We start from the raw sequence: 27,770 nt of genomic DNA, 5'->3' as shown, positions 1-27,770 counted from the left end.
TGAACAAACCTTTGTAATAATATCTTTGACTTTTTATCTCTGCCCTGTGCAAAGTTTGTGGCATGCCCGTATAACGCGATTTTGAACAGTGCAAACACGTACACGTACACATGCACTGCTGAGGTACAAAATTGTGCAGTATGTACAAAAACGGGGCTAGAGGCAAGTAGCTAGCAAAACTAGATACTTTATTAGTATCATTCGACTCCTGGAAGACTGAAAAGCACTTTGGAGCTGTTTAGAAGATCATACCTTTTGCAGTAAGAAAGATAAACAAGCTAGAAGATAGCTCAGAAAAACGGGACCTATAACCGCAAAATAAAAAGAAACAGGAAGTACTTCCGGCTAAAAAATATAAAACTGTCGCTCCATCAGACTGTACAGAATCTATGATTATTTATAATTTGCGCCCCGCCCCCAAAGTGCAGCACGCAAAATAATGTTTGGGGCGATAATTATTATCTGCAAGCAAGGATATGAAGCAAGCTAGCTTAGCTACCTAGACAGTGTTGTTGTCTAGCTACTGCTGCATGCGTATTTACTAACACAGGCGTGATTTGTAAGCCTCAGTACTCACAGCATATTTTTAGCATGGATATAGTGAATCTGTCTCAGAAAAAGAGGCAGAAGCGGCACCGAAACCCTGAGGTAAGTGCTTCAGCTGTGCAAAATGGCTCTAATTAGTCTGTATTGGCCTGCATTCAAGATCCATGTCTTTACAGAGGAGGCATACAACAGAAGTTCGATTCAACCCGGAACCGGTTGAGAACACCAGTGATATTGTCGTCGACTCTCGTTACTACAAGAAACAGCTCGATGTGCCTAAACTACCACCGGAGCCCTTGTCTTCAAGTTGGAACAGCCTGTTCGATATAGGTGACTTCGAGTCACCACCAGACACAGAGTACCACTATTTTGAAGGTAGTCAGGCAAATACATTCAATGATCATGAGTTAGCAGTGAACAAATCACGGGGAAAGTACGATATTGCTAAGCACCAGTATCAGTTGTCCTATGAGCTGGCGCTGGATAATGTTCTTTCTCCATTTGCTGACAGTGGGCCTGCTGTTAAGTCTCCCCTCGTGTTTTCCAGGCGGAGGTATGCAAAGATCGGTTGTGATATTTCCCCCAACACAACTTGTGATTAGGGGGAGTTAATGGCTAGTACTATAGAGTTACATGTTAATTCTATTCTAGGTCTCACATGGAGCATGTTATCCACGAGCTTAGGTCAACAGAGAGAGTGTACATCGAGGATCTATCTCAAGTTGTTGATGTGAGCGTAACTGTATTTTGTGCAGTGTTTGCAGTATGTGTTTGCTCTTCTGTACAGGAGTATCAAGTGCCACTTGTGTCACATGTGGGTGTGCTTCCTGTGAAGGAGTCTGACCTTGAAGAGCTGTTTGGAAATATCTGTGAGATTCTTAATTTTCATCGGTGAGTAATGTACAGTTATGTACATGTAGCTGGAAAGTTGTTATTTAAAGCAAGGTACCAATTACCAAATGCATTGTTGGGTCGTATAATTGTGGTTGTCTGCTTAGTGCCTCCAAACTTTGTAGTGGTAAAATGTTTATGTGGGGGCGTAACGCTGTGTGTTTTGTGGGCATGTTGCTTAATCAGTAAATGCCTGTGGCCAAATACAAATAGACAATCATTGAATGCCTGAATGTGTAGGCCTTGCTTGTAGTTGCTACAGTGGTCATCCCTCACATTTGTTGGGGTAAACTAAGTACTATGAATGTCATATACCCACATGTACATGATGCATGCATGATTATCGATAATTATTTTTGATATTAATTTTTATCAGAGCATTCATGTTTTTGTTTATAATTATATGCATGTACTGTATAATATTTATTTGGGTGCTATTCAGAGTGTAGCAAAGTATCTTAATACCACCCGTAATGTACTACTTGGCGATCATATTTCAACATCTGTAACACAGTCAAGATTGTTGTCCAAATTAGGGCGTGATGGAATTCTATGAATTCAATCACTATAGTAATTAATTGCTACAATTTTGAGCTGATGTTTCTTTATGAAATTGCCAAATACATGTACAGCATGCATGTACATTAAGCTACATGTATGTGTTGTTTGCTCTTCAGTGCCTTGATGTGTTCGCTTGAAGCTTCCGGAAATGATCCAAAGAAAATAGCTCTGTGTTTCTTGTCAAACGTAAGTGCCGACAACTCTTTATGCGTGCAATAAAGACATGCATAAAGAGGGAGTATGCTGCAATAGTCTCACTTTTGCTACAGGCTGAAGGGTTCAAGATTTACACACACTACTGCAACAACTACCCAAAGTAAGAAATTGTAACTAACGATTATTTGGCCATCATACTGGAATATACAGGTCAGTAAATATTCTTACTCAACTCTCTCAAGATGTTGGAGTTTCATTGTTCCTAAAGGTAATCACAGCTTAAAAGTAAGTACCATCAATTTCGTTGATTGATATGGTCCTTCCAGAGATGCCAGCAAAGACTGAACCACAAGCTACCTCTTGGTGCTTATCTTCTTAAACCAGTTCAGAGGGTGCTCAAATATTCTCTTCTCTTAGCTGTGAGTTTATTGTAAAGCGCATGGCTTGATTTTGTTGTTAAACTTAAAAGCTTTTGTTGTCGCTTGTTGCAGCTCTGCTGCGCTAGTGTCTGCATGCACACTTACAAGTGCTTTTATGTCATGATATTATTTTAAGAGCACCTGAACACCATGTTGACGACTGATTCAATTACAATTAATTTTTAGGACATGTTGAAGAATATCAAAAGTGAGGAGCCAGTTCATGATATTCTTAAAGTAAGTATAATTATACATGTACAGCATGCGTTTCTAAAGTCTCCATGACACTGTTGTTGTTGTATCTCAGAGAGGAAGGAGATCTAGTATATGTATATTAAGGGCATGTATTTGCTCTTACATGTCAGGGTTTCATCTAAGATTTTAAGTTTGGGGGGAAGCTTGAAAAGGAACCGCGCGTGCCAGTGCAAACAACACACTGTGACACAGTACTTGGAGCGTATTTACTAGGAACTAGAGGCAAAGCAGTGTACGTGTCATGCGTGTTTACGTGTGTGAAGCTAGCTACAGAACAGTATGTAGACTTTTAGCTCTACAAGATGAAGCATGAAAGGCTAGAGTACCTGATAATAGCCCTTGTCAAAAGGATGGGCATAAACACAAGAAGAAACCTATCCCAGATCCTGGAAAACTCACAGCAATGCTTCATGCCAAAAATCCTACAGATCTCTTCATGTCGGAATGTTTCATATAATGAAGAAGAAGCTATAGATTGCCCTAGTAAAATCACAATATCCAAACTAGAAGGGCAAGAGCAACCAATTTTATCCTCGGATAATTGCAGCAGAACTATACAGCAGAACTATAGACTACAAGACTCGCCTTATCAACTCAATAATTATGCTCCCACTCTCTCTATTGTTTGAGCTTCAAGACCTCATGTTCGATTAACGTTCCTAGTCGAGTGTCTCAAATATCTACCAGACAATGTAGACCTGGGTGCTTACCTGCAGGTATTATTTCCGCATCCACTGAGCTGGTTCTACTGCCAAAAAGTTCCCAAAGGAGCAGAACCTCTAAGACTACTACAGTAGAACCTCGATTATTCTGACACCTTAGTTCCAAAAGCAGGCCGAATAAGTGAATATGCCGGATAATCGAATAGATAAACCACGCCTTGATCCACCCACTTTATTAATAAACAGTAGTGCCACATTGTTGTCTGCGCATGCACAGAAGATAAGCAGGCATGTCTCCATGGTACGTAATGGAGGGCCAGATAATCGAGGTTCTGGTGTACAATAGGATTGCACGACTATGGAATCGACAGGACCCTATCGATCAATACGGTCTATTACATGTAACTAAAAGAGAGTTCCAGAGTTACTGGGAACATTCGAGTCGACATTGGTGAAACTTGCTCGTGCCCCTGTGGAAACTGTCTCATGCACACAAATTATAGTTACTGTAGTCTGTCAGTATACTCATGAGGTCACAACCTTGCAACATTGTCATTCTCACCAATACACTGTATCTACTGCTGCCCATAATAATAATACTCAAACCTCAAGGATAGACCTTTAGTCTTTACTATGCTAGATAAGCCCTCGTCTATGATATGCAATTGATTCTGGCTACATAAGTGAGTGTGCAATGCGTAGGCATCCTGTGGCTTTGTTGCCTGTCAGGCTCCGCCCATCTACTGAAAGCCCACGTTCATATTTACTGTGCCACCGTCACGCAACTTAGTGAGGCAGGCTCTCCTTTTTCTTGGACGGTTCTTTCTTTCTTTCTTTGTTCCTCCAATTCTTATCTTATTGACCTGTGTGACGAAAAACAGAAAAAGGAGAGGCTGCAAAGGAGGCTATAGGTCTATGCACTCCCATGTACATGCACATGTAATAGGCAATAATTAAGGTGCATGTTAACGTTGAAATTCAAATGATACATATGTATAGAATGCTATACGGGATATGACTTCAGTGGCAGAGCATATCAATGCTATGAAGAAAAAATATGATGCTGCTGTCCATGTTCAAGAATTGCAGAGTTTGATTCGTGGAAATGAGGTTTGTGTGTTGTTGCATAGTACTTGAAATTGTGTGTGTGTGTGGGGTGGGGAGTGACATTAAATGCACAATGAAATACGTAATTGCCTGTTACCGTTTACATATAGTTTCTCCACTTACCTGTGCTTTTACTTAGCATTTTTGCCTTTTGTTACTAGTTAAACAGCAGACGATTGAGATGTTTATAGTATCATGCATGGTGCGTCACACATTTTTGTTTCCATTTCATTTAGGGGCTGGACTTGTCGAAATACGGAGATCTTATTCAAGAGGTATACTTACGCATTAATTATTAACACTAGGCGCGCCACGAGTTGTAGTAGACGGTCAGTCTGTCTGTCGATCGTTCTGTGTATTCTGAGTCTGCTCACCTGGATGCGATACCTCTGTGTTTGTACCATGGATAGCCTCAACACAACAAGGTTACGTAGTAGTTTTAAATTTGGCAGATTTTTCTTCTTTGTCGAATAAAAGCGAACAAAAGCCAAGAAGCTAATAGCTTGAAGCTGCACGTTGGCCTAGATGTACACGCGGCTTTGACTCGAGATGGTATACTACACACTAAACCCTAAGTTAACGTTTCCACTTCTGAATCAGTGCTCTATATAGTTATCACTTCGTTGACGTTCGTATATCAAAGAGATTGTGAGTACTACAATTAGTGTACAAATGAGTCAGAGTAGACAGAATTTACTAAACTGTGAACGCAAGGGCTTTAATCGATCATTTCCATTCCCTGCAAATGTAAGAAAAACATTAAATTCCTAGTAACTTTTTGTCGTAAAGTTTTGGAGGCATCAGCATCTCCGTTGCTTTTATACTTTAGAAGTTAGTGCATATTATAGTTATACTGCACTTCTAACATGATAATTATATTAACAATGATGTACGTAATTTTACTTTAAGGTGCATGCGCATGACTTTCACTAATGGTGCTGTGGCAAATCCATACAGGAAAACTTTCGTTACTCTGGTAGCAGGTCAACAGGATCTACATTTCGTGGTAGAACTGACAGATATGTGTTTTTGTTCGAAAGTCTCTGTTTGATCACAAAGAAAGAGGAAGTGGGCTACCAGTATAAGGCTCACCTAGAGGTACATGTACGTGTACAGTATAATACATGCCATAATTCTGCATTCTAAGTTGCTCATTCGGCATAATAACTATAAGTTAGCAGTATAAACTACATGTACATGTACAGTGGAACCTCCATAAAATGATGGACACCATTGGGGAACAGCCTTTTGGCAATTATTGACAGGCGATCTTTGTTGAGATGTGTAGATTGCCACTCCCTTTATTTGCTCACTCTCTTTTATAGCAACTATTGGGATTAATTATGTCAGTACTTATGGTTTACATTATATCAACCACATGTACATGTATGCCCTGAGTCAATGCTTTGCTAACTGCTTTTCTATCTCATACAAGATTCACGATTGTACATAATAATGCATCTTCTTCTATTTCTGGGTGTGGTTGTCCAATCTGTACAATTACTAAAGCTGATTGAGATTAAAAAACTGCTCGTTATACGGAGTAGAGAGGTAGCCGTTCCTGAGAGGTTGCTTTACATTGATTCACAGAAGTCATTGTAATTTCAATCTGGACCTGAGTTCTTGGCCGTTTTATAGTGTGTGGTTGCTCTTCGGAGGTGGTTGTTAATCGAGGTTCCACTGTAGTGTAATTGTGTATTATTTGCGCTGCGGCTGAATGCATGACTATAATTATACAAACATGTGATTTTTTAGGTGAAAGACTTACAGCTTACAGAAAAGGTTGAGAAAGACCTGAACAGTTTTCACATCAGACAGGTCTCAACAGGACGATCGTACACATTTCAGGTAATTAAAAGTCGTATATATAGAAGTCGTATTACGTTTGGCCATTACTGCACACTGTGCTTTATTCAATTTAAGATTTCTTGTACATGTACATTAATCATTAAGTGGAGACAGGAGCCTGCAGCATAAATACAGTGTGTGCTAGCTACTACCTGGAACATATATAATTTCTATGTGTTATTTTGAACACACCTAGCCAAGAAAGAGTGGTCATTTGACTACTTTGGATTAGCTGATGGGCTGGAGATCATTAATTTTTGATTATTAAGTTACTTTGTTCCTGAAAAATATCAATACAAACAGTGCCTCGGTGGATGTGTCAAAGCTACATGTACATACATAAAGCTACTAGATATTGCTATTACATGATAAAATAAATGAAAGCACCAGTGAATCTGTAAACATTTATACCCTCAAATTAGACCCACAACATGGTAAAAAATTAATACATGTATATATACGCATGCAGCAAGTTATGCCCATTTCTTTAGTCACGCTCGCTCGAGCAGAAAAATCAATGGGTCCATGCAATCAAGCTTCAACTAATGAAGAGCTTACCAGACCTCCCTGACAAGGTGAGTTTTTGTGAAGCATTTGTCACCATTGTGAGAGGGACAGCAGATAAATGCGTTACAGCGCACGTACACCTACATGTACTACCGTATAGCGGGTAATTTTCGTCTGGTTTCACCTAAAAAACGGTGATTTTTGTGAGTAAAAATTTCGTTAGACTTCATTTCCTACATTGCATTGCATGCGTTCCGGTAAGCCATGGACGCCAACATTTTCGTGGCGGTCAGCTTGCCCGCGAAAATTACCCGCTATACGGTAATTATATTGACATTCCTCTCATAAATGGTGCCGGGTGCATTCTACATAATTATATATGCATGTGCATGTATAGAATGTATGACAAGCAATTTTCGAAGCCTCGGGGGCGTCGCCACCAGAGGTATACAGTACACGCTGATTGTGTGTGTGTCGTTTTGTTTATTCCAGTTGTAACGGTACTGCTCAAAATTTTAATGTCTGACGGTTGAAATGTAAAAGAGCTTCTATAAACTACTGTGGTATATTTTGACTCATAGTTATGTCTTCGTCCCCTAACATGGAATACTAGGGGCGAGCGCAACGAATAAATAATTATTTATAGTTATGAGTCCAAGGTCTCTATGGGGTTTTGAGACCCGAAGGCCCGAGGCTGTAGCATCCCGAGCGTAGTGAGGATGCTAAGTACTAAGGGCCTGAGCATTTTCTAAATGTAGATAGAAGAGTATAGGGGGATTGGAAACGAAAGCAGTTCACGTGATACTTTATTGAAGTCTATACGTTATGGCTGTTGGACAATCCGTGTTTAACTTCTAAAACTACCGCTAGAAACTAAGAAACTTATTGTGTCTAAAGTCAAAGACCCCTCCCCCCATACCTGAACAATATTATATGCCCCCTGATTTGATGAGTATCATTTATGAATACACAAAAATATAATCCTGATTGTCGTTATAGAAGTATAGAGGTACACAGAGCACTTTTTTGCACTATGCTTGTGTATCCCCCTATACATATACTGCATTAACATACTGAGGAGAATTAATGAATATACATTTGATTTGCATGCACATTAATTGTTAAGTATAATTATGCATGTGTTGTTTCAATTTACTGCATAATCTCTTTATGTATTAGGCAAAAGAAATGATTTTGAAAGGATTCCCGACAGCAGGTTTGTTTTAATATCCATATATATAACTATGCTCACGATACACATTAAAGTCTGTACTTATCAGTTGTATAATTGTAGCTTCATTATTAGTATATATTTAATTGCATTCAGGAGCAGAAGCAGAAGATTCTCCTAGTCCAAGAAGTAGACATAGACATCATTCAGGTATTAATGTGTATAATTATATAATTATAGTGTGTGCACCTACAGTCATGTACATGTATATGCATGACTGTACATGTATACTTGTAACATGATGTTCTCTGACACTAAGGAATATCCATTGAAACTCTCAGGATACTCCAGGGTACAAATCCCACGTACCCTGCTAGGGTGTACATTCATGTACCCTAGGGTACATTGGCTGTGGTCAGCCTAAAGCGCACCCTCCACCCTTAAAGGAGCCACTCTTTTATGGATCACTACTGTGACACACTAGGATCACATTGTGAAGATCAATTCTTCAGTGTCCAATCAGATTCACTAAAACTACCGACCACATTGGAACTGGGTTGTGTGAAGTTGTAAATGTGGTTTGTCAAGTGCAAGCACATGCGCACAAAATGTGCACAGCGCATGCACACACGGCAGGGATCAAAGAGTGTTTATTGCTACTCAGTTGTAAATGGGTTGGATAACAGCTTCTAATTGCAATTAGCCTCGATCCCAGGCCGCACTTCCCACTTCACTTAGGGAAGTGGGCCTGGTATCGACTGCTTGCACATGCGCTAATATCCCCCCGGTATCTGGGGGCTTTGGATAACATCGTATATGCTCAGTAAAACTATGACATGACAACGAACGGAAGTGGATTGAAGGAAGTAGATAGAAAGTTCGATTGAAGGTTTCTAGCCCAATGGATAGCATTCTCTGATAGCTACCCTTAGCCTGCTATGTTAACAAAAGACTCACAGCCTGCAACAGTGTGGATTACGATCGTCTGAACGGAGTGAAAGCTGACAAGAGCCTATATGGACAGGCCACGCCCATTTAACACTAACTTTGGTGAAAGTCTACATACTACTGCTACTGTTCTATCAGAACAAAATAGCTGTACAACAGCTCTGTCTCTAGCTAGCTAGCTATATAGCTCTGTGTATGACTTTTAGGATATTTTCTCTGATGAATCCAGTATTATAGGAAATCTTACGGGCAATAATTTTGCGCATGCGCAAGCAGTCGATAGCAGGCCTTCTTTTCTATGAAGGCCGGTGAAGGAGGCTACTAATCAATAATTTTTATGTGCTCATAGTACAATTAAGCTAGCCTCATTCCAGGCCGATTAAAATATGGCCTGGTACCTATAATTATGGCCTGGTATCTATTGTATGGTAATAGTGCGCATGCATGTGTTAGTTATTTTCCAGAATCTGGGGAATCCCCTTTTTTCTTTCTCTCATCTATTTTCTATCTTTGTACATAATTTGTGAATTTGCAAAATAATGCTTCGTTCTCGAGTTATGCCTAGTTTTGCTTACTTGGGGAATGCCATTGCAGCCTTTTCAGAAGAGCACGTAGCCAAACTTGTTTACCGAGTGTTACTACTCTACAATGTACTAGTGGTTAGCTCTGCACCAGAACGCTAGCTATTGGTAGCTGCAAGAGTGAGGAAGAAAGCTGCAAGGCTCTGCTGATGGCAGCCATTAATTTTAGACTTGAACTTTTGGCATCGATCGTTTAACAACAATCATGGTCGATATTACCCACTCTTTGAGTTTGCATGCAGCAAAATAATTATTTCATCAGTATAAAAGCTATTAGTAGCTTTATGTTATGTAGCTTTGGCATCTCCACCGAGGCATCAGCACCGGTAGTGCTTTCATTTACTAAGGTTTTATGTTCGTAGTACGATTACCCATATTCTGGGTAATTTGAAGCGCATGCGCACTATCACCCTTGCAATAGGTACCAGGCCTTGAATCGAGGCTAAGTACAAGCTACCTGTACCATGGAAATCTGGGGGTGTATTGTTAGTGTACTACCTCGTGCAGTTGCAGTACAAATCCAATACACCCCTGATATCCATGGTACAACTATTACTTGTATGTACTGTCATATGTGTATGATTACTTGCAGAAGAGCCAGTACTGCCAAGCAGGATGTCATCTAAGGTGGAGGCCATGACTCGTTATAAGTCAAGAACACTGGGACACGGAGTGCAAGCTGTACGTTGTGAATAATGGAACCATGTTAGTATATATAATTATGAACATCAAATGAGTCCCACTGTTTATTCCATATAGTCTTTAATTATCCAGTACTTAATTAATAGACCCCTATGACGTTTAAACAGACGTCAATGCGTGTGTGTTGGAGGCATGACGGTGGTGTGTTTGTGTGTTGTGCGTGCTATGGCCTCGATTTTAGGCTCCTGAGAAGAGGGTATGGTACGTATTAACTGTTTTCACATGCGTGGAATCAATTAATGGTAACATGTTCAGTCTATTTATTCACAGGTTTAACCACAGAGCGAGTGTGTACGGAAAAGAAATTATAGCTAGGGTGTTTTCCAAGTAAAACCACACAACTCACTAGTTTGTATACCTTTTCTCTATCCTCACGGGCCATGATGCAGCTTATTCAAGTATCCCAGCTCCAGAAATATATTACGTTGCCTACATTATTAAACGATTGATTCTCAAATCAGAACAGGTCGAATTTATCTAAAAAGGAGATTATCAACTCCAGAGGCTTTCATTGAAGCTCTTAAGGGGAATGGAGTGAAAAGCAGGACCCTGCGTATCGAGCTAGCAATTCTAGTTCATACATGTAGTTTACCTTCAAAGTTCATCAAAACAGCAGCCGACCCTGGCCGAAGGTGAACAAAGTTACGAGCAGACTTTGTCCATATACATGTAATTTATGGTCTAGATTTTTCTCTAGTGGGCGTGTCGTAACAACTCATAAATAGATAACAAAGGGATTTTACAACAAGAGCGCTTTGTAATATTGAAGAGCTTAATTTGTATAGTGCACCTGCAAACAAACAATCAAGACCATAGCTCTACTGGTTACTGAGACGGAACTTCTTTTAGCTAGATGATGAAAAACTGTAAATCTGTTCTCATCATCCATTTTTGGAGTGCACACTAGTAGTTTGTTGCTTCATAATTTTGTGAAGGATCTGTGTCTCTCCTGCAGGTAGTTTCATAGTTACGTAGCTTTCTTTAGCAACGTGTGGGTGGGCGTAGGTGTGCCAGCACCCTTAATATTTTTAAATGCTTCTCAACTTTTATGTTGAACATAGGTAATGTCGCTCATCAACTTAAAACCTCCATTCTGTTAAAATTCTAGGCCCCCTCTTTTCTGCTATCTTTTTCTGCACGATAGAACAAAGATGAACGAAGTCAAAGAGTAGAGAGTGCTATAATTATCATAATAGTATAATTTTGGTAAGGTTATAGCTCTTAGAATTAGTTGACGAAGTATCGAAGAGACATGCATGTATCCAAAGAACTCTGTATAAAAGTAGCAAGAATGTTCCCCTTGTCACGCTCAGTCTTGTGCAGTAAAGCTGAGAAGCAGCAACCTTGAAAATCTGGGATGTTTGAGGTGAATTGCAGTTTTCTTTTGGGACAAGGGACAGGGGTGCTAAATTTTGACCAATTTGGGACAGTTGGCACCTATGCAGCTTTGTGCTGCATGAGACCTGATTCATGGAATGACATGGTGCAGTGTGATGGCTGTGACCAGTGCCATATGCATGAAATGTTGCGTGTGAGGAGAGCGTAGCCGTACGAGGGATACGGTAAAGCTGACTGTGTGTGTGTGTGTGTGTGTCTGTTCCAGCTGTAACTGCTCAACGGTTGCAATGCAATGCGACGAAAACTAACAGCTTCTATAGGCTTCTAGCCACGTTCTCTTGGATTTTGATTCGTGGATTAGCAAACTAAAGCTTCTTTCTCGAGTTATGGCTAGTTTGACTCACATTGAAGGCTGTTGCAGTCTCTTCAGAATCTTTCATAGCATCATCTGTTCACACAAACTTTCTATTCAACATATTATGAGTTAGCCTTGCACTAAAGCGCTAGCTTTTTGTTAGCTACAAGAGTCAACATTTAAATATCTGTTAAAACAGCTAGCATTAGTAGCCATTTGTGAAATTGATCTCTTTGGACACACCCTTTAATTATTCCTGTGGATGTAATGCGCATCCGCGCTCATTCCCCACGTGTAGAAAATAGTATCCAGAATCCAGATTCTCCTGGCAGAGTCATGTTTTTCTTGAGGGCCTGGTAAGCCACAAAACACTACCATATATAACAATATGCATGTACACAAGTATTTTCTTCTCAATAGATATTATATACACTGAACTGATCTTGCTGCAATTTTCTTCTTTCTTGAGGTCCTGGTAAGCCACATAATACAATAGATAACAACAATAGATGCGTGTAATAAGTCTTTTCTTCTCAGTGAGTTTATATTGATAAGCTAACTTTAACGTAAAATTCATTATAGAAACTACTATATCACTAATACTTTTTGAGTGAAAGCATAACATGGCGAGAGGCATTAGCAAGCGTGCGCTTGCAACACTCGTTCATTCAGCAACTGGCACTGCCTATACTGTAAAGACTATAGCTGGTTTTTATGTTTAATGCACATTCAATGCACCGCTGTCACGCTGTTAATGGGGGGGGGCCTAAACTGGGCCTAAAATTTTATGACACCGGTACTACATATAATAGCTCATATTTTCCTGCTAAATACACTCAACATTGAATATAGTGCCTGTGTACCATAGAATAATTATGTAGGATTTATCGGTGCAGTTATGTGACCTAGTCCTTGTGAATACTAACTGCTCTTGGGTATACAATGTAAATATACTCATACAGCTACAAAAGCGTGCGTATAATAAGATGGAATGTTCTTTCAGGGTGCTGTCTACTCTGGCAAAAATCAAAGGGGGCTGTCAACTACTAGTCATATTCAAAAATTGAATCAATCATCTGTTACATTGGCCCAAGCCACACTCACGGGGCTGCTCTCTGCGTCAATTTTTGAGGTAAGCACAGCTAGCTAGTTCCTTATGACTATATACTGACATTATTTAATTATGTTTATACAATTTTACTGTTGCTATAGTCAGCATTTCTCACTTTTATTCATATAATTGACATGATGTTGCTAGGCGGATGCTGAAGATAATTCTGAAAAGCATCGATTTGGTTGCCTAGATGACGGTGACTTAGTAGAAAGCTTTGGAGGATCACTTGATGATGGATATTCTGGAACTAGTGACAAGCAAGGTTACTGTCTCGGCTTGGCATTACCGTACCCTACTGAGATTACGCCCACCCTAATTGCATGCTACAAAGTAGCTACAGGTAGGATGAGCTTAATTTCGAAATTAAGCCCACCCGTACTCAGGCAATTAAGACAATTAAGATTCTGCATCAGAAGGTTCTTCTTCGTCACTGTCAGAGTCTTCAACAGAGATTTATACTTGCAAATAGGAGTACCTGTATGCATGCTAACTATATCTAGCTATATTCAGAGCTAACCAGCTTACACAACTATATCTATAGCTATATTCAGATCTAACCAGCTTACACAACAAACTGCTAAACCTATTTTTGACAACTGCTCACTGACAAATGCATCACTTCGTAGTGGGTCTATAGGCAAATTAGCCTTTGCAGAAACTTTTACTCGAAACTGTAGTTGGGTGTAATTTCGGACGTGGGCATAATCTCGGTAGAACACGGTACATGTATACAATTATGTTGCGTACAGTAGAGGCCAAATTAAAGTCTCTGTTCCGTTTGCGTAGTACTCTGCGTTTGTTTTGATTCCGTTGCATGCAAGCAAAAGAATCGTTTTGGTGCATGTGTACTCAAGCGTGTCGACTTACACAAACCGCTAATTGTATTCGTAGTAATTAAGGAAATTGCTACATGCTGTTAGTGTAGACTGATTGACCTTTGACCTTGTGTAATATCTTTACCGCGAGCGTTTAGAATTAAGCGTGTGCAGTTAACAAAATATCCGCGCACGCAGTTCATTGTGGCAGTAGACGCGTAGGCGGGTGACCCTTCTTGGCCACCGCAAATCAGCATCTACGCAAATGGAACAGAATTAAGCTTTATTTTGGCCTCTACTGTATGTCAAGTGCAATAGTGTATATATTAGAGGCATAATGCAAGATATCAAAGGCATTTAATTATTGGGCCCTGTCTCGTAAATTTCTTAGGGAACATTGAAAACTAAAAACTATGGATTTTGTCATATAATACCGTACACGTACACTCGAAAATATGCCCAGCAAAAATTAGGCACGAAAGAGGACTGGGCGTATTGTCGGTGTACGGCGAGGTTTTACTCAAAAATACCCACCAAATACTCTCGGCGTCGTATCGACTCTTGTTGCTCATTGTGATCGGATGATACACAGCCAAAATCCACGGGTCTGTTTCAGGCCGTTACATGTCGGACGTTTACATCCTGATACGAGAGAAACTACTAAACAGGTCGTGCAAATACAGCCTGTAAACTGCCTTTATCACGCACAATAATAAGTATCATGCTTCAAAAGGTCACAAGTCATACAAGCATGGGAAAGAAGACAAGAAAACTAGAGCACTAAAGTGAAACCAGAAGAGTGATATAATGCAGTGAGTGCTCCTGGCAATGTCCTGAGCTGCCTAGCACAGCAACTCGCCAGGAGCACTTACTCTAGTGGATCTAATGCGCATGCCCGCTCATCCCCACGTGTGAGACAATCCATTTTGAACCCTTAATTGGCAGAATCAATTCATCTTTCTCTAGGTTCTGATGCCACAAACATGACAATGGTACCATATTACAGAATAAACTAGAGCACTAAAGTGCAAACCCTCGGCTGGTACATGGTGACATGATTAAAAAGAAACCAGAAATATAATGCAGTGCATATAGTGATGTTGTTATCATGTATGACTTGCACAGCAACTCAGGAGCAATAAAACTAAACCAGACTGGAGGCATGCTGAAACATTTGAGAACAGGTAGTGGTACTATAGATATATGCACTATGGATTAGGATCACAGTAAAGAAGCCTGGAGTCTCAGAGAAGTATGGCTCCAGGTTCTTCATGGAGTAGGATCCCAGTCAGCAGCAGGAGCTATAATTCAAGCTTCTACTTAGTGACCATTGTTCCTGGTATATACAGCTTTCTACTTTAGTGACCCTGTTCCATCGTTCTTGGTACAGGATCACTTCAGTTATAAGTAACGCATGTGCAAGTTCTGTTCAAGCTACATTTTGCTCGCTTTTATTAGACAAAGGAGCTTTAACACCGAAAGCTGCCACTATCAAAAGTACTAACTTGTTGTGTGGAGGCTACTCATGCTGTAAACGCAGTTCTAGAACATCCAGGTAAGCAGACCTAGTCACAAGCTTATTCAAGCTTCTTAGCTTTTGCTCGACAAAGAAGCTTTAACATCAAATTCTGCCACTATTTAAATCAAGATATTGTTCTGTGAAGGCTATCCATGCTGTAAACGCAGTGCTGTGGCATCCAGTTTGACAAACAAACAAACAAACAAACCACTAAAGTGCAAACCCTCGGCTGGTGACATGATAATAAAGCCGATAAATGCAGTGCATGTAGCATGTATGACCAGCACAGCAACTCAATAGCTAAACACTGGAGGCATGGCATGCTGAAACATTGAGTGGTACATGTCACATGAGACATGCACTGTGGACTGGGATCGCAGCAAAGAAGCCTGGAGTCTTAGGCTTAGAGAGTCCTGCCAGGCTGGAGTACGAGTATATAGGATCCAGCAACCAGTCACAATTTTAGCTTTTATTCATGAGACATGCACTGTGGACTGGGATCACAGCAAAGAAGCCTGGAGTCTTAGGCTTAGAGAGTCCTGCCAGGCCACTATTTAAATCAAGATATTGTTGTGTGAAGGCTATCCATGCTGCAAACGCAGCGCTATGGCATCCAGGTGAGTAGAGATTCTCGTCACAAACAGACAAACAAACCAACAGACTACTATACCCGCTGGCCGCGGCACGGCCTCGGGTAACAAACCAACAGACTACTATACCCGTGGCCGCCCACGCGCCTCGGGTAATAACAATAGATGCATGTACACAAATCTGGTAACAATAGATACATGTACACAACTCTTATACTCGTGCCTTTGACACAGGTTTGCTCCCACTGTTCTACAGGCCATTTAAATAACATCCAGGTGCTCCTATTGTAGATTATTCATCAGCCATCAGATAGGCTTCTGTTTCCATTCAGCTCCTCCTATAATGACTGTGTAGAATTCAACAATTGCAATCAACAATTGCAATCAACAATAATAACTTAACATTAGTGCTGATCACATGATCTCCAGCCAATCAGCTTATCTGAAAGCAGTCAGGTGACCATGGATTAAATAACTTAATCCACACTTAAGTGTGCTTGGTTTGTTAATGCACACTTTTTATCAAACAACCATAATACAAGCAGATTGAATCTGAATGTCATCATAATTATAATAATAATACAAGCAGATTGAATACGTACACAAGCAAAGCTGAAAAGTATTAGAAAGTTGAATGTTATTGTTTCGACTTGTTTCATGTGTATCAAATTGCTGACTTGATCATAGCATCGTTTTTTCGTCTGAAGAAATAGGCTCAGCTTGCTTCGAAGATGTACATACCTGTACCTAAGCCAGATCCATATAATCGTTTCATCAAAGGTGCTTCGAATATCATAGCGTTCCAAAAGAGCAAACCAGATACTCATTGCCATATAGTTTGCGCACAAAGTTTCCCATCCAGTAAGCCAGATCAGCTGGAGGCATATCCAGTAGTATAGTGGGATCGGGACTGTTGGTCAGCAGGAGAAATAAGTCGAGAACATGCCCAGTCAGTCCAGATAGCTTTAGATAGTATCTCTTTCTCCTTTGCATCAGTTACTGGATCTACAAACCTACTAAAACTTGCTATTACGTCTAGCTAGCTAGCTAGCCACCAGCAACTGATTTAAAATGTAGCTAGATCTAGCTGCCACGAGGCTAGAGCTCACGTGACAGCACTAAATCCTTTAGAACACACCTAGCCAAGTCACGTGTTTTAATCTGGTGCACTCGGATGGCCTCTCGGTTACGTAGTGCTCTCGGCTGTGCCTCGAGCACCACGTTAACCTCGAGGCCATCCTCAGCACGCAGATTAAAACACTTAATCTTGGCTAGGTGTGTTCTAAATAATACTTATACCTCTTCACCTCTTCTAATAGTTTTTGAGCGAAAGCAAAACATGGCAAAAGGCATTAGCACAGCGCAGCTTGCACCACTGGTGTATAAGGGCTCTTTTTCATCTTGGAGATATCTCGCAAGCTTTACAATTCGCATACTTGCTGGCAATTTTCTTACTTGTTTTATCTTCTTCTGACAACGTTTCGCAATAACACATCACAAAACACAACAGAACAGTGGCACTTGAGTAATTACGCTACGGTAAAGCTGTCCGTTTGTGTGTCAACAGTTGCAATGCGACGAAAACTAACAGCTTCCATAGACTTCTAGCCACGTTCTCTTGGATTTGGATTCATGGATTAGCAAACTAAAACTTCTTTCTCGAGTTATGGCTAGTTTGACTCACATTGAAGGCATCTTTCGTAGCATCATTTGTTCGCACAAAGTTTCTATGTAACTTACGAATAGTCCTAGAGCCTGGTAGCTATATAGCTGGTGATATCCATCAGATCATTTTGCGCATGCGCATTCAATCCCACGCGTGTGAGATCCTGACAGAATGCAATGTATTCTTCTTTTCATGAGGTCCTGGTAAGCCACAAAATACTACAATGCATGCAGATACTGCCAACTCTCATTGACAGGAAATGTAACTTCTACATATATATAATATTACATACATGCAGTTTATTTTATCCTTGAAGATCATTCATCAATAGACTTCTGAGCTATAATGACTGTGTGGAGTCAACAATAATTATTGCAATCAACAATAAATAACGAATACAATAATTACGTACAAAGCAAACTATAATTACCTCTTCTATAGTTATTGAGCGAAAACAAAACATGGCGAGAGGCATTAGCACAGTGCAGCTTGTAGCACTCGTTATTTAATTAACGACGTTCTGATCACTAAAAATTGCTTTTTACACAGAAGAATTGAGAACACGTGATAACGTATCACTAGAATGTTTTGCGAGCATCAAACATTTGCGAACTTTGCGATGGTTGATCAATTCGCAACATTAAATCCTAAATTATTCACACGATCCTTGCCAGAACGCGATCGCAAAGGGTCAAATTTTCTGCTGATTTGGCTCATTCACAAAGGGTTTTCACCTGCAAATATTCTAGTAATACGGTATTTGAGCTGCTCAAATTGTTCATCTCGGGTGGGCATATTTTCGAGTGCAAGAAGTTCGTAGTCAAAAGAGAGGGTGGTCATATTTTTGCCTGGGTACGGTAGTGCCTGATTTTTCATACGTGCTTGTTTTTTTAATGTAGCTGGACTAACATCTCATTACGACGGCACTGCTCCAGAGCCCGAATGTCAAGTTAGTGAATACTATGATTATTTTTATGTAAAAAATTATGTAAATTGTGTGTATTGTATAATTATTATTCATGTTCGGATCTGTTTCTTCCGCTAGAGAGCGCTAACGTCTTCATCAAGTCTACAGCTGTCTCCTAAATGTCATCACAATTTTGTCATAGCAAATAAACCCAGTGTTCAAGACATTAATTGTACTGTAGAATTTGAAATTGCTTGTACAAACTTTGCGTCAGAGCTGCCAGAAGTAGAAGTAGTGATTGAACAGGACCAGCAAGTTATTGAGGAAGAGTTTCATGAAGCTTTGTTTGAAGAGCTTATGAGCTCCAATTTAGATACGCCATTATTGGTGGATGAATTGTACGATCCTTGTGTGGATAGGGCACCAACAGACCTTTCAACCGTGTCTTCGTCTGAGCTACTTAAGGAAACTCAGTGTAGTCCACTTGTCACTCCCTCAACAATACATAAATGGTCTGCTAATTCTAGCAGCTACGATCCTGATGGTCCGCCTACACCAAAATCAAGTCCATTGGTTCAGAGATGTGCAGGTAAAACAGAAATGTTAGTTTTACACCGTCCACACTATACTGATGAAGGTGTGGTTCCTTTCTCTTCATCTGTTGTACGAAGGCACAGTTTTGATAGTAATGCCAAAAGAGTACATCATATTAAGAAGCAAGCAAGCGTTTCAAATGACAATACCCCTTCATCAAGTCCTTGTTTTAAAAGAAAGAGCAATCACCAGTTTGTTTCTCACTACTCGTCAGGAATGCCTGAAATGTCCATGGTTGAACTAGTGAATACCACTAGAGCTGACAGCCTCGAGGATGTTGTGTCCAATAATGTAGATGACGACGAAAGAAACTCGATAATTGTAACTCCACCTTGTGAGTTCCTACAGGATACCAAATTCAAAGTACCACGTAATCTTGCCCCTCTTGGTGTGGTTGATCCTCAATCAAAGGAGTTAATTTCCTATAATGGAACGGTATCAATTCATAAGCCTGAAGAAATGCTAACATTTGATGAGGTTCTACAAAGTTATGATCACTACTCGAGTGCTAGCGGACAAACAAACAAGTCTTCACATCACCGTGTAACTACACCTGATCTAATACTCAAACGAAAGAAAAAGAGGAATCGGAGTTTGACAGTTGCCAATATTGATAAACAAACAATGAATCAAGTTAAGGTAGAGATAGCTGCAAATCGTCGTGAAAGAAAACACGATGAAAGTAAAGTGCGAAAGTTAGCTCGTGAGTATTCACAACGAATGAAGGAAAATGACCGAAGTCACTCTCGTAGACGTTTTTCACAAGCTATAGAAGAAGCTCCGATTGTAAACACAGATTACGACAGAAGGGAGGAGCCTCTGTGGTTACAAAAGTTGAAAGAAAACACAAGTGAGAAAGTGTTTTCTGGGAGTGCGAGTACACTGACTACTGTAGACGTAGAAAAAGACCAAGGCTATGATCATATTACTGTTAAAAAAAGCGGACTTAGAGGATGGGTACAATCGCTGGTTGATAAATTCAGTGTAAATAAAACAACCTAGTAAACCTTAATTATTTTTGTCTGTCTGTCATAATTAACTGTCTGTCATAATAAAATTACACAATGGTATGGGTTAGTGTCTGTGTGTGTGCGACCGAAGCTGCGAATCCCTTCCTAGTCTTCAACGTTGCAATTTTGTCTGCAATTTTGTCTGTCTGTCTGTATTACATGGCTGCTATAACTATGTTTATTGGCTCGTTGATACCTTTAAAGTGATCATTTTCTACAAGGGCCATGCAATAAGGCAGAATTGCCAATGTAATAATACTTTGTTGCCATTTGCTGCATTATAGAAACCAGCATAGAAACCACTTGCTGTTTAGACATGAAAAAAAGGATGAGGGCAATAGTCTGTTATAGTTGTGACACATGCATGAGTGCCACATAGGATATATTGGCTCAGTAGTGACTTTAGCCTCCTTCACAAGGCCTAAACAATTCGGCCTGGAATCGAGGCTATAGTGCACTACTGAGCCAATATATCCAATGTGCGCAAGAGTGAGCTGTGTAACAACTGCATTCCTTGTGCATTCCTTTCTGTGTACACATCACTCCTTTTATTGGACAACTAGTTTCAACTACCTGTGGTGGCTGTGGAATGCACCAGACGCATGAAAAACGTTTTCTGCCTACCACTGAATCTGTTTAACAGTGTTATACTATAAAAGGGACCTTTTCAGGTTACTGGGTAGTGGGCTTTAGGTCATTTCAGCCATACTATGCTGATAGTGGCACAGTTCAAGGCTTCACCTGTGCCATATGGCAGATATTGGCACAGTGTTTCCTTTGATCTGCCCACTCGAAATGCAACAAGTTATACCGTATATCTTCTAATTTATCGGACACTCTTTTGGGCAATTTTCGTTGTTCTAATACAACGGACACTCCAGTGCTTTAATATTACATTTGTTCTAAATATCCGGACAATACTTTGAAAAGTTGAGTTACATCATAGATTGAAGAGTTAGAGGGATTAGCCTCGAATCCAGGCCCCTCATACTTCTGGGCCTGGTATAAGTTGCATACGCATGCGCAACCATTCCCAGAATTTCTGGGAATCAGGATATTTTAGTAAAATATCAGTAAAATTATTACATAACAGTTCCGCACCACTTACAGTATTCTGAAACCACATTGTCCGTTTTATATTTATGTGCAAGCTCAGCTAGCTAGTGCCTGTTTTGTGATGGCTAGTAGTCAGTCAAGTTTCTCTGGTGCTGTGAAGCACGCTCCGGCGTGTATCGGCAACAAAGACCTTGTTCTTAAGCCAAAGCAAGTGGAAGTGTTGGAGGCAGTCTACAATGGCAGCGACACTTTCGTATGGTTCCCTACTGCATGGATATGGCAAAAGCCTTTGCTATCAACTGCTGTGCTGCCATTCATGTTCGACTTCAGGCGTGGCAGTACCGAAGCCCAAGACACACATCGGTGTTGTGTAATTGTAATATCACCTCTACTCGCTCTCATGGTGGACCAGGTCTCCTCCTTACGCAGTCGAGGTGTGTCTGCTGCCATATTGTCTGGCAATGCTGGTGTAGACAAGCAATATCTTGCTAGTGAGGCTGACTTTCTTACAGAGAGCTGCACACTCATCGTTGAGGATGTTGATGACCTTCTCAATGATGCACGCTTTCAAGGATGGCTCTGAAAACACTGCCCTAGCGATAGAGGGAGGGTGACCACCAGCCAGCGCTCGTGCAACCTTGCTGAAACTCTCTCTGATCTCCTTGGTTACTGCTTCAGGCTTGGAAGGGGAGCTGACAGTTATCCTACATACATGTACCGCAAATTCAACATTACCTTCACAGTTGTGCTGCTTCTGCAATTTTCAGCTTCTAGAAGTACGTACGTGTATAAATACTCACTTTTTAAATCAAAGTTTTATTAATACCTAGGTGATTAGGCAAGTCATCTGGTTGAGTTTGGGTGGCTCCACAGACAGACGCCTGCCTCAAGTCACAAGGTGGTGCTCTCGCAGGATCCTTAGGTCTGCCATCAAGCGAGTCATTCTGTACTATATTTTTATATGATTGAAACAGTGTATCTCATTATCATTATTTTCTTACAGATTGTGAAGGCTAGCCTCCTTCCCGGCAAACCACCTGTACACCGCTTCGACAAGGGCTGGGACTGGAAGGTACCTGGTGACACTTCGGGCCCACTTGTGTTTTTCACCCTCTTCCGACCACTATAAACTGTGGACTTAACCAAGCCTATGGAAGACGCACTAGGACCAACAACATGCCTACTATCGTAACAAAGCTTCACAGAGGCAACAAACTTCTCTGCAGCACGAAATTTCTGCATACACGACCTACAGCAATGGTGGGGATCCTCATCTGGACTGACTGGCAGCTGCAGCAGGGAGCTTAACCTCACAGGGAGATTTGTGCTCAGAGAATATTGTCTGAGAACAGAGCTATAGAGTGCTTTGAAGCTACTGTGCAGTTGCAAAATCTGCAAACAATACATTTGTTTGAAGCCATTCTAAGATCTTTTTACCACACTGTTTTTCTTGAGCTACCACATGGGTGATAATGATGCGCACGTGCGGTAATACCTTGTAATTTTGTGCCGTTTATTTTTTGTATATTTTCATTAAAAATTTTTGGATTTACTGTGCATTTTACGGAAGAAGAATGAAAAAATTACGCGCATGCGTGTGCAACTTGTAGCAGGCCTCCTTCTTTCCTTCAAGGTGGCCTGTGGAGGAGGCTATAGAGGGATAGGAAACGGAGTGGTGCACGTGATGATTTTACATTGAATCTGCAGTGGAGCCTCGAAAATTATGGAGCCTCGAAAATTATCCGCGCTACGCCCTATGAACGAGGCTATTAACCACATTTTTCCGGGTAACTCCCAAAGCTGTGTTTCCTCGAGACATCATCTCTTTCAGCAACTTATAACACACCTAGTCCATGAGCCACGTGTAGTACTTGCTAATGACTGACCACACCCAGTAAAAAGAGACTTTCCAATAAAGTTATATGTTCCCAAGGCTGTTTTAGAGCTATTGGAACATGTAACGTGTAAGCGTGCTGGTTATGACTACTACAATAGGTATAGACCTTGAAATATAAGTGAGTTGCACGGACTAAGCACAGTTACTTGTAGTTTATTATGCACTGAGTGTAGAAATAGATATTGTTGTGATGGCCTCCATTAAACCGCAGCGTAGCGCGGATGTTACTCGAGATACAAACCGTTTCCTATCCCTCTAACTCTTCAATCTATGGTTACATTCACCATTCACAGACGGCAAGTAAGACAAGACTTAGAGCAGGGCCGGCGGAACCGGTCAGGTTGGTCAGGCCAAAACCTGACCACTTTTCTCGCGTTCACTTATTTATTTGGTAACGGTCGTTAACATTAAAAATGAAAAATTAATCAGTTTGGTAATAATCGTTACTCAACGGTGCTGGTACATACAGTCAGTACTGCAGTATCAGACTATCTAGTGTCGGATCTAGTTGCAAGCCAGAAGAAAATGTCTCTCTCCAAACTGCAATCGAGTTCCTTTCAGTGTCCTCACATTGGTGCCTCTCCAAACCAGCAGAAGAACATCTCCTTCCTTATTTTTCGTTATCATTCATCGTCTCAGGAAAGTTTTAGGTGCAACCTCATACCTGTACCAATATTAATTTTTGTGATTGTCTCAATTAAAATGTCAATTTTCAAATTCATTAAATATTACTCAAAATGCACCAGAATGCACCAGCAAGCACCATTCAAAAAAATTTCCCAGGGGAGGACCCCCGGACCCCCCTTTATGGGTCCGGCCTGACCACTTCATATTTGCTTCCTCCGGCTCTGTAGAGTGCTGCAGTTAGATAGCTTTGAGTAGCTAGTTTTAGATAGCTAGTGCAACTATTCAGTCGCACATGCACTGGTCTATTAAACTTAGCTAGCTCGCATGCAGCTGCTTGCTTGTTCTAATTATTCGGGACACTTCGCATGCTGTATAAAAATCTGTTCCAAAATAATATTATTTTTTGCTGTCCGATAAATTAGAAGATATACGGTAGTTGTGAGTAGTGACTTAGGCGCAGGCCTCGAGGGCAAAGGCATTACTGAGCACAACTGGCATTCCTTGTTGCATTCCTTTCCGGTACACATCACTCCTTTTATAGGACAACTACTTTGCAACTACTTGTGGTCGGCTGTGGAATGCACTAGACACATGAAGAACGTTTTCTGCCTACCACTGAATACTATAAAGGGACGTTTCAGGTTACTGGGTGGAAGGTGGCTTTACTAACTTCAGCCATACTATGCCAGTATCTAGATAGTGGCACAGTTCACTGTTGACCTGTGCCATATTGGCACAGACTGTCAGTGTTTCCTTTGATCTGCCCACTCAAAATGCAACAAGCCTCGGTGTGCATGCGCATATGCGCAAGCGAGGTATACGGTATTCTTGTGCTGCTCAAGATCAATGAAGTGCATGCAAGTAAGAGTTTCTATAGGCTTCTAGTCATGTTTTCTTGGCTTGCTATTAATTTTGTGGATTTGCAAAATAAGTTATAGTTATTGACTGCGCCCCAGACCCGCCCACCACTATAAATGCAGCTGCGAGGTTTGTACATGTAGCTAGCTAGCTACTAGCCTCGAGACCAGGCCGTATTTTGTCTCTATTGCATGGGTGATAGTGCACATGCGCAAACTGAGTTCCCCAGAATCTGGGGAATTCGTTCACGTTAGTAAACCTTTGTAAAATTATACCGTAAACTAGTTTGTTTACTAGTTTCTTTCCGTATTATTTTTAACAAATACTTGTCTCCTGTGGCTTTATGCCCTCCATTGTGTTGTCAAGAAGGCTTACACACTTGTCTAAAGCCAGAAGAGGCTCTCTACCATGGTCCTATGGTTGCAGTTGGAAGCACAAAGTCAAAGACTTGCCATAGTAGAGATGTCAGACCGGAAGTAGTGCGTGGGCGTATTTTCGTACAGTAATTCAATGGTAAAAAACGGGACCAGAAAGTGAGTGAACAAGAAGGGCTTTCCGCAAGCCCTGGAAGAGTCTAGCAAACAACAGCTCTTCCCAGGGGTAAAAAATAGCGTAGAATTTGATTTTTATAACAGTTTTTTATGATTTTAGCATTTGATGCTTGTTTTGCGTGTGATTTTTTCTCAAAGGTGATCATCATTTTGGCAACCAAACATGAAAATAAACAAAAACACAAGTGAGCATGTCTTTTATCTCTAACTCTCTCCAGATTATGCAAAAAGTTGCTACAATAAGCTTTTATTTCTTGCGGAATCACATATTGCATGGATAGATGGGTGGAGCTGAGAATAGAAATGCAGTAAAATCAAGCCAAGTGTACCAATAGCTGTATTTATTTCTTAGAAGTTCTTAGAAGTTACTGAAAGTAATTATTGAAGTAATCTGAAAGCCTCTGTTGAAAAGAAACAAGAAAGATTGGAGAGAATTCCAGGGACAACACTGTAATCTACCAAAACTATTAAATTGCAAGAACTGATTCAATTTGCACACAAAAAAGACAAGAGTAATCTACTGTATTAATTAAAAGCTGTCAACAGAGTTGTATCATAGATTTATAGTTGTATGGCCTTAAATCTACATCACACTAAAAACGAATTATTTAGACCAAATGAAATTGACAGAAAAGTTGCTTATAAAGATCAAGAAACAGATACAAGCGTAAGGTGGACATTGATGAGAGTTCTGAAACATGATACAATATACTGAAAAGATAGCATGGTTACTTTAAATCCAAAAGAACTCTCTGAAGCAGGAGACATCATACTATTATAGGGACATCATAAACATATACATTACAGAAACATTATAAACTTCATAATAGATATCAAATGGTTACAATGTCAACTCCTGAGTCCTGAGTGTCCATTTCATACTTTTTTAAAAGAGAATAGACCAAGCGGTTCAGCAGATATGCTAACTTTAAGATCATTTCCGGTATTAACAACAAATTTCATAAGTCCCGCCCAAGTACATTAAAATGCGGTAAATTTTTGTACGAATTTTTCCCTGACTAGTGTTCTTCAAAACGCTGTATCTCTGCATTCGCTTGACCAAATCCAGTGCAGTAAAGTTTTTCTGGTTTGCCTAGAGTGTTCAAAAGAGATAATAATACATAGGAGTTAGAAATAGCAAAAATGAAAATCGGTCTGACATCGCTAGCCATAGTCTAGTCTGTCAGAAACCCTTTAAACTCTCTCTCCTGTGAAGCTGTGGCTTATATTCTCTATTGTGTTGTCGAGAAGGTTTGCACACTATTATGAAACCAGAAGAGGCTCACATCTACCTCTACGATGGTCCTATGGTTGCAGTTGGAAGCACAAAGTCAAAGACTTGCCATAGTCTGTCAGAAACCCAGTTCAAAACATCACGATCATCCAACCATCATAGAGGTAGATGAGAGCCTCTTCTGGCTTCGTGTGCAAGCCTTCTCAACACAACACCATAGAGAAGGCCACAGCTAGCTAGCTAGCTAGGCTATAAAAAGCTTCATATAATAGTAGATAGTACATGGGTGTGGACGGCCACGCCTATAATTAATTACACATGCAATAGGTACCAGGCCGTATTTTAATCTGCCTGGATTCGAGGCTAGCTACCTGTACTGTAGCTCTGAACTAGTCTGTTATTGTCAACAACACCACGTCCAGTCTACTTGTAATCCTCTACTTCTGAGCCACAGCCTTGACTATAGACTGGAAACCACTCCCCTTCTCTCGGGAGAAAGGGACTGGCAAGCTGCCGTGTTGAGAGTTGTCCCAGGGCGTGAGGAATTTCACGCTGCCACAAGAATGCAGAACGTCACTATGATCAATGATACCGCCTACGCATATTCATGTGTATGTACGTACCAACCACAGGAGATCATCTCTAGCTCTGCTATTACAGTGGTTTTCCATACCTTTGCAGGCTATACTCCCAAGAGCACTGCAACCACAATGTAGTGATTACCTGTCTGTGTTATTTTAGTCCACCCACACATCACAAAAATCAATGATAGGTAAATACTGGCTATTGCAGACTTTTCACACAACTCAAGGGGTTACTACTCTACTTTCACAGCACTCCTTCTATAATTATAATGCTTGAGGTCAACAAACTGCTTTCGGAAATATCCAATTTTGAGCCTAGTAAATATAGGCCCTCCGCTCCCTATAGATATACATACAAGTTTTAGCTCATATCATTTTGCCACAATGAACAAGCAATAAGTTAGCTGAGCTACCATCAGAGCTACCATCACTTCAGTCAGACAAAATATGAGACACCTGGAACATTTAGCGGATATTATAATTATTTGGCGAGTGAGCTATTAGAATTTGGCGATTTTTAATTTGACGTCTTAGACTACTACAGCAATTAAGTCCACTAATTTGGCAGTTTTGAAATTGCCAAATTAAAACCAGTTACAGTTTGCATTTTGCAGGCCATAGCAAGTAATTTTGTTGGCTTGTTACTAACAATCATAACAGAAGCCAACCAAAATACTATATTTACTACATTGTGGTTGCAG

The 27,770-nt window shown here is 40.5% G+C and overlaps 1 protein-coding gene and 1 long non-coding RNA gene across 2 annotated transcripts; one reads left to right on the top strand and one right to left on the bottom strand.

Moving 5' to 3' along the window:
- Nucleotides 1-419: 419 nt before the first annotated feature.
- Nucleotides 420-20,510, top strand: LOC135344706 (uncharacterized). Its single transcript, XM_064541941.1, has 21 exons — nt 420-648; nt 723-1,099; nt 1,198-1,276; nt 1,334-1,437; nt 2,115-2,184; nt 2,268-2,314; nt 2,365-2,422; nt 2,481-2,573; nt 2,760-2,810; nt 4,490-4,600; nt 4,834-4,872; nt 5,555-5,695; nt 6,353-6,445; nt 6,937-7,020; nt 8,132-8,168; nt 8,280-8,333; nt 10,245-10,333; nt 13,051-13,179; nt 13,306-13,423; nt 18,651-18,700; nt 18,797-20,510. The coding sequence occupies exons 1-21, from the start codon at nt 592-594 to the stop codon at nt 20,252-20,254; spliced, it is 3,339 nt and encodes a 1,112-aa protein (XP_064398011.1). The 5' UTR covers nt 420-591; the 3' UTR covers nt 20,255-20,510.
- A 5,345-nt stretch (nt 20,511-25,855) lies between these two features.
- On the bottom strand, nt 25,856-27,054 carry LOC135344726 (uncharacterized). The gene is made up of 2 exons (XR_010397512.1): nt 26,857-27,054; nt 25,856-26,344 (listed from the first exon to the last, which is right to left on the bottom strand). It is a non-coding gene; the product is annotated as an uncharacterized LOC135344726 (long non-coding RNA).
- Nucleotides 27,055-27,770: the final 716 nt, after the last annotated feature.

Source organism: Halichondria panicea, chromosome 12, assembly GCF_963675165.1.
Source record: "Halichondria panicea chromosome 12, odHalPani1.1, whole genome shotgun sequence".
NCBI lineage: Eukaryota > Metazoa > Porifera > Demospongiae > Suberitida > Halichondriidae > Halichondria > Halichondria panicea.
This window is presented reverse-complemented; position numbering and strand designations above follow the sequence as displayed.

What these genes read in the sequence shown, in the direction of transcription:
- LOC135344706 (XM_064541941.1), top strand. Translation starts at nt 592, where the DNA reads ATGGATATAGTGAATCTGTCTCAGAAAAAGAGGCAGAAGCGGCACCGA. An exon ending in GAGTTTCATTGTTCCTAAAG is followed by an intron (nt 2,423 to 2,480) that starts GTAATCACAGCT and finishes TGGTCCTTCCAG; the next exon opens with AGATGCCAGCAAAGACTGAA. An exon ending in TGGGACACGGAGTGCAAGCT is followed by an intron (nt 10,334 to 13,050) that starts GTACGTTGTGAA and finishes ATGTTCTTTCAG; the next exon opens with GGTGCTGTCTACTCTGGCAA.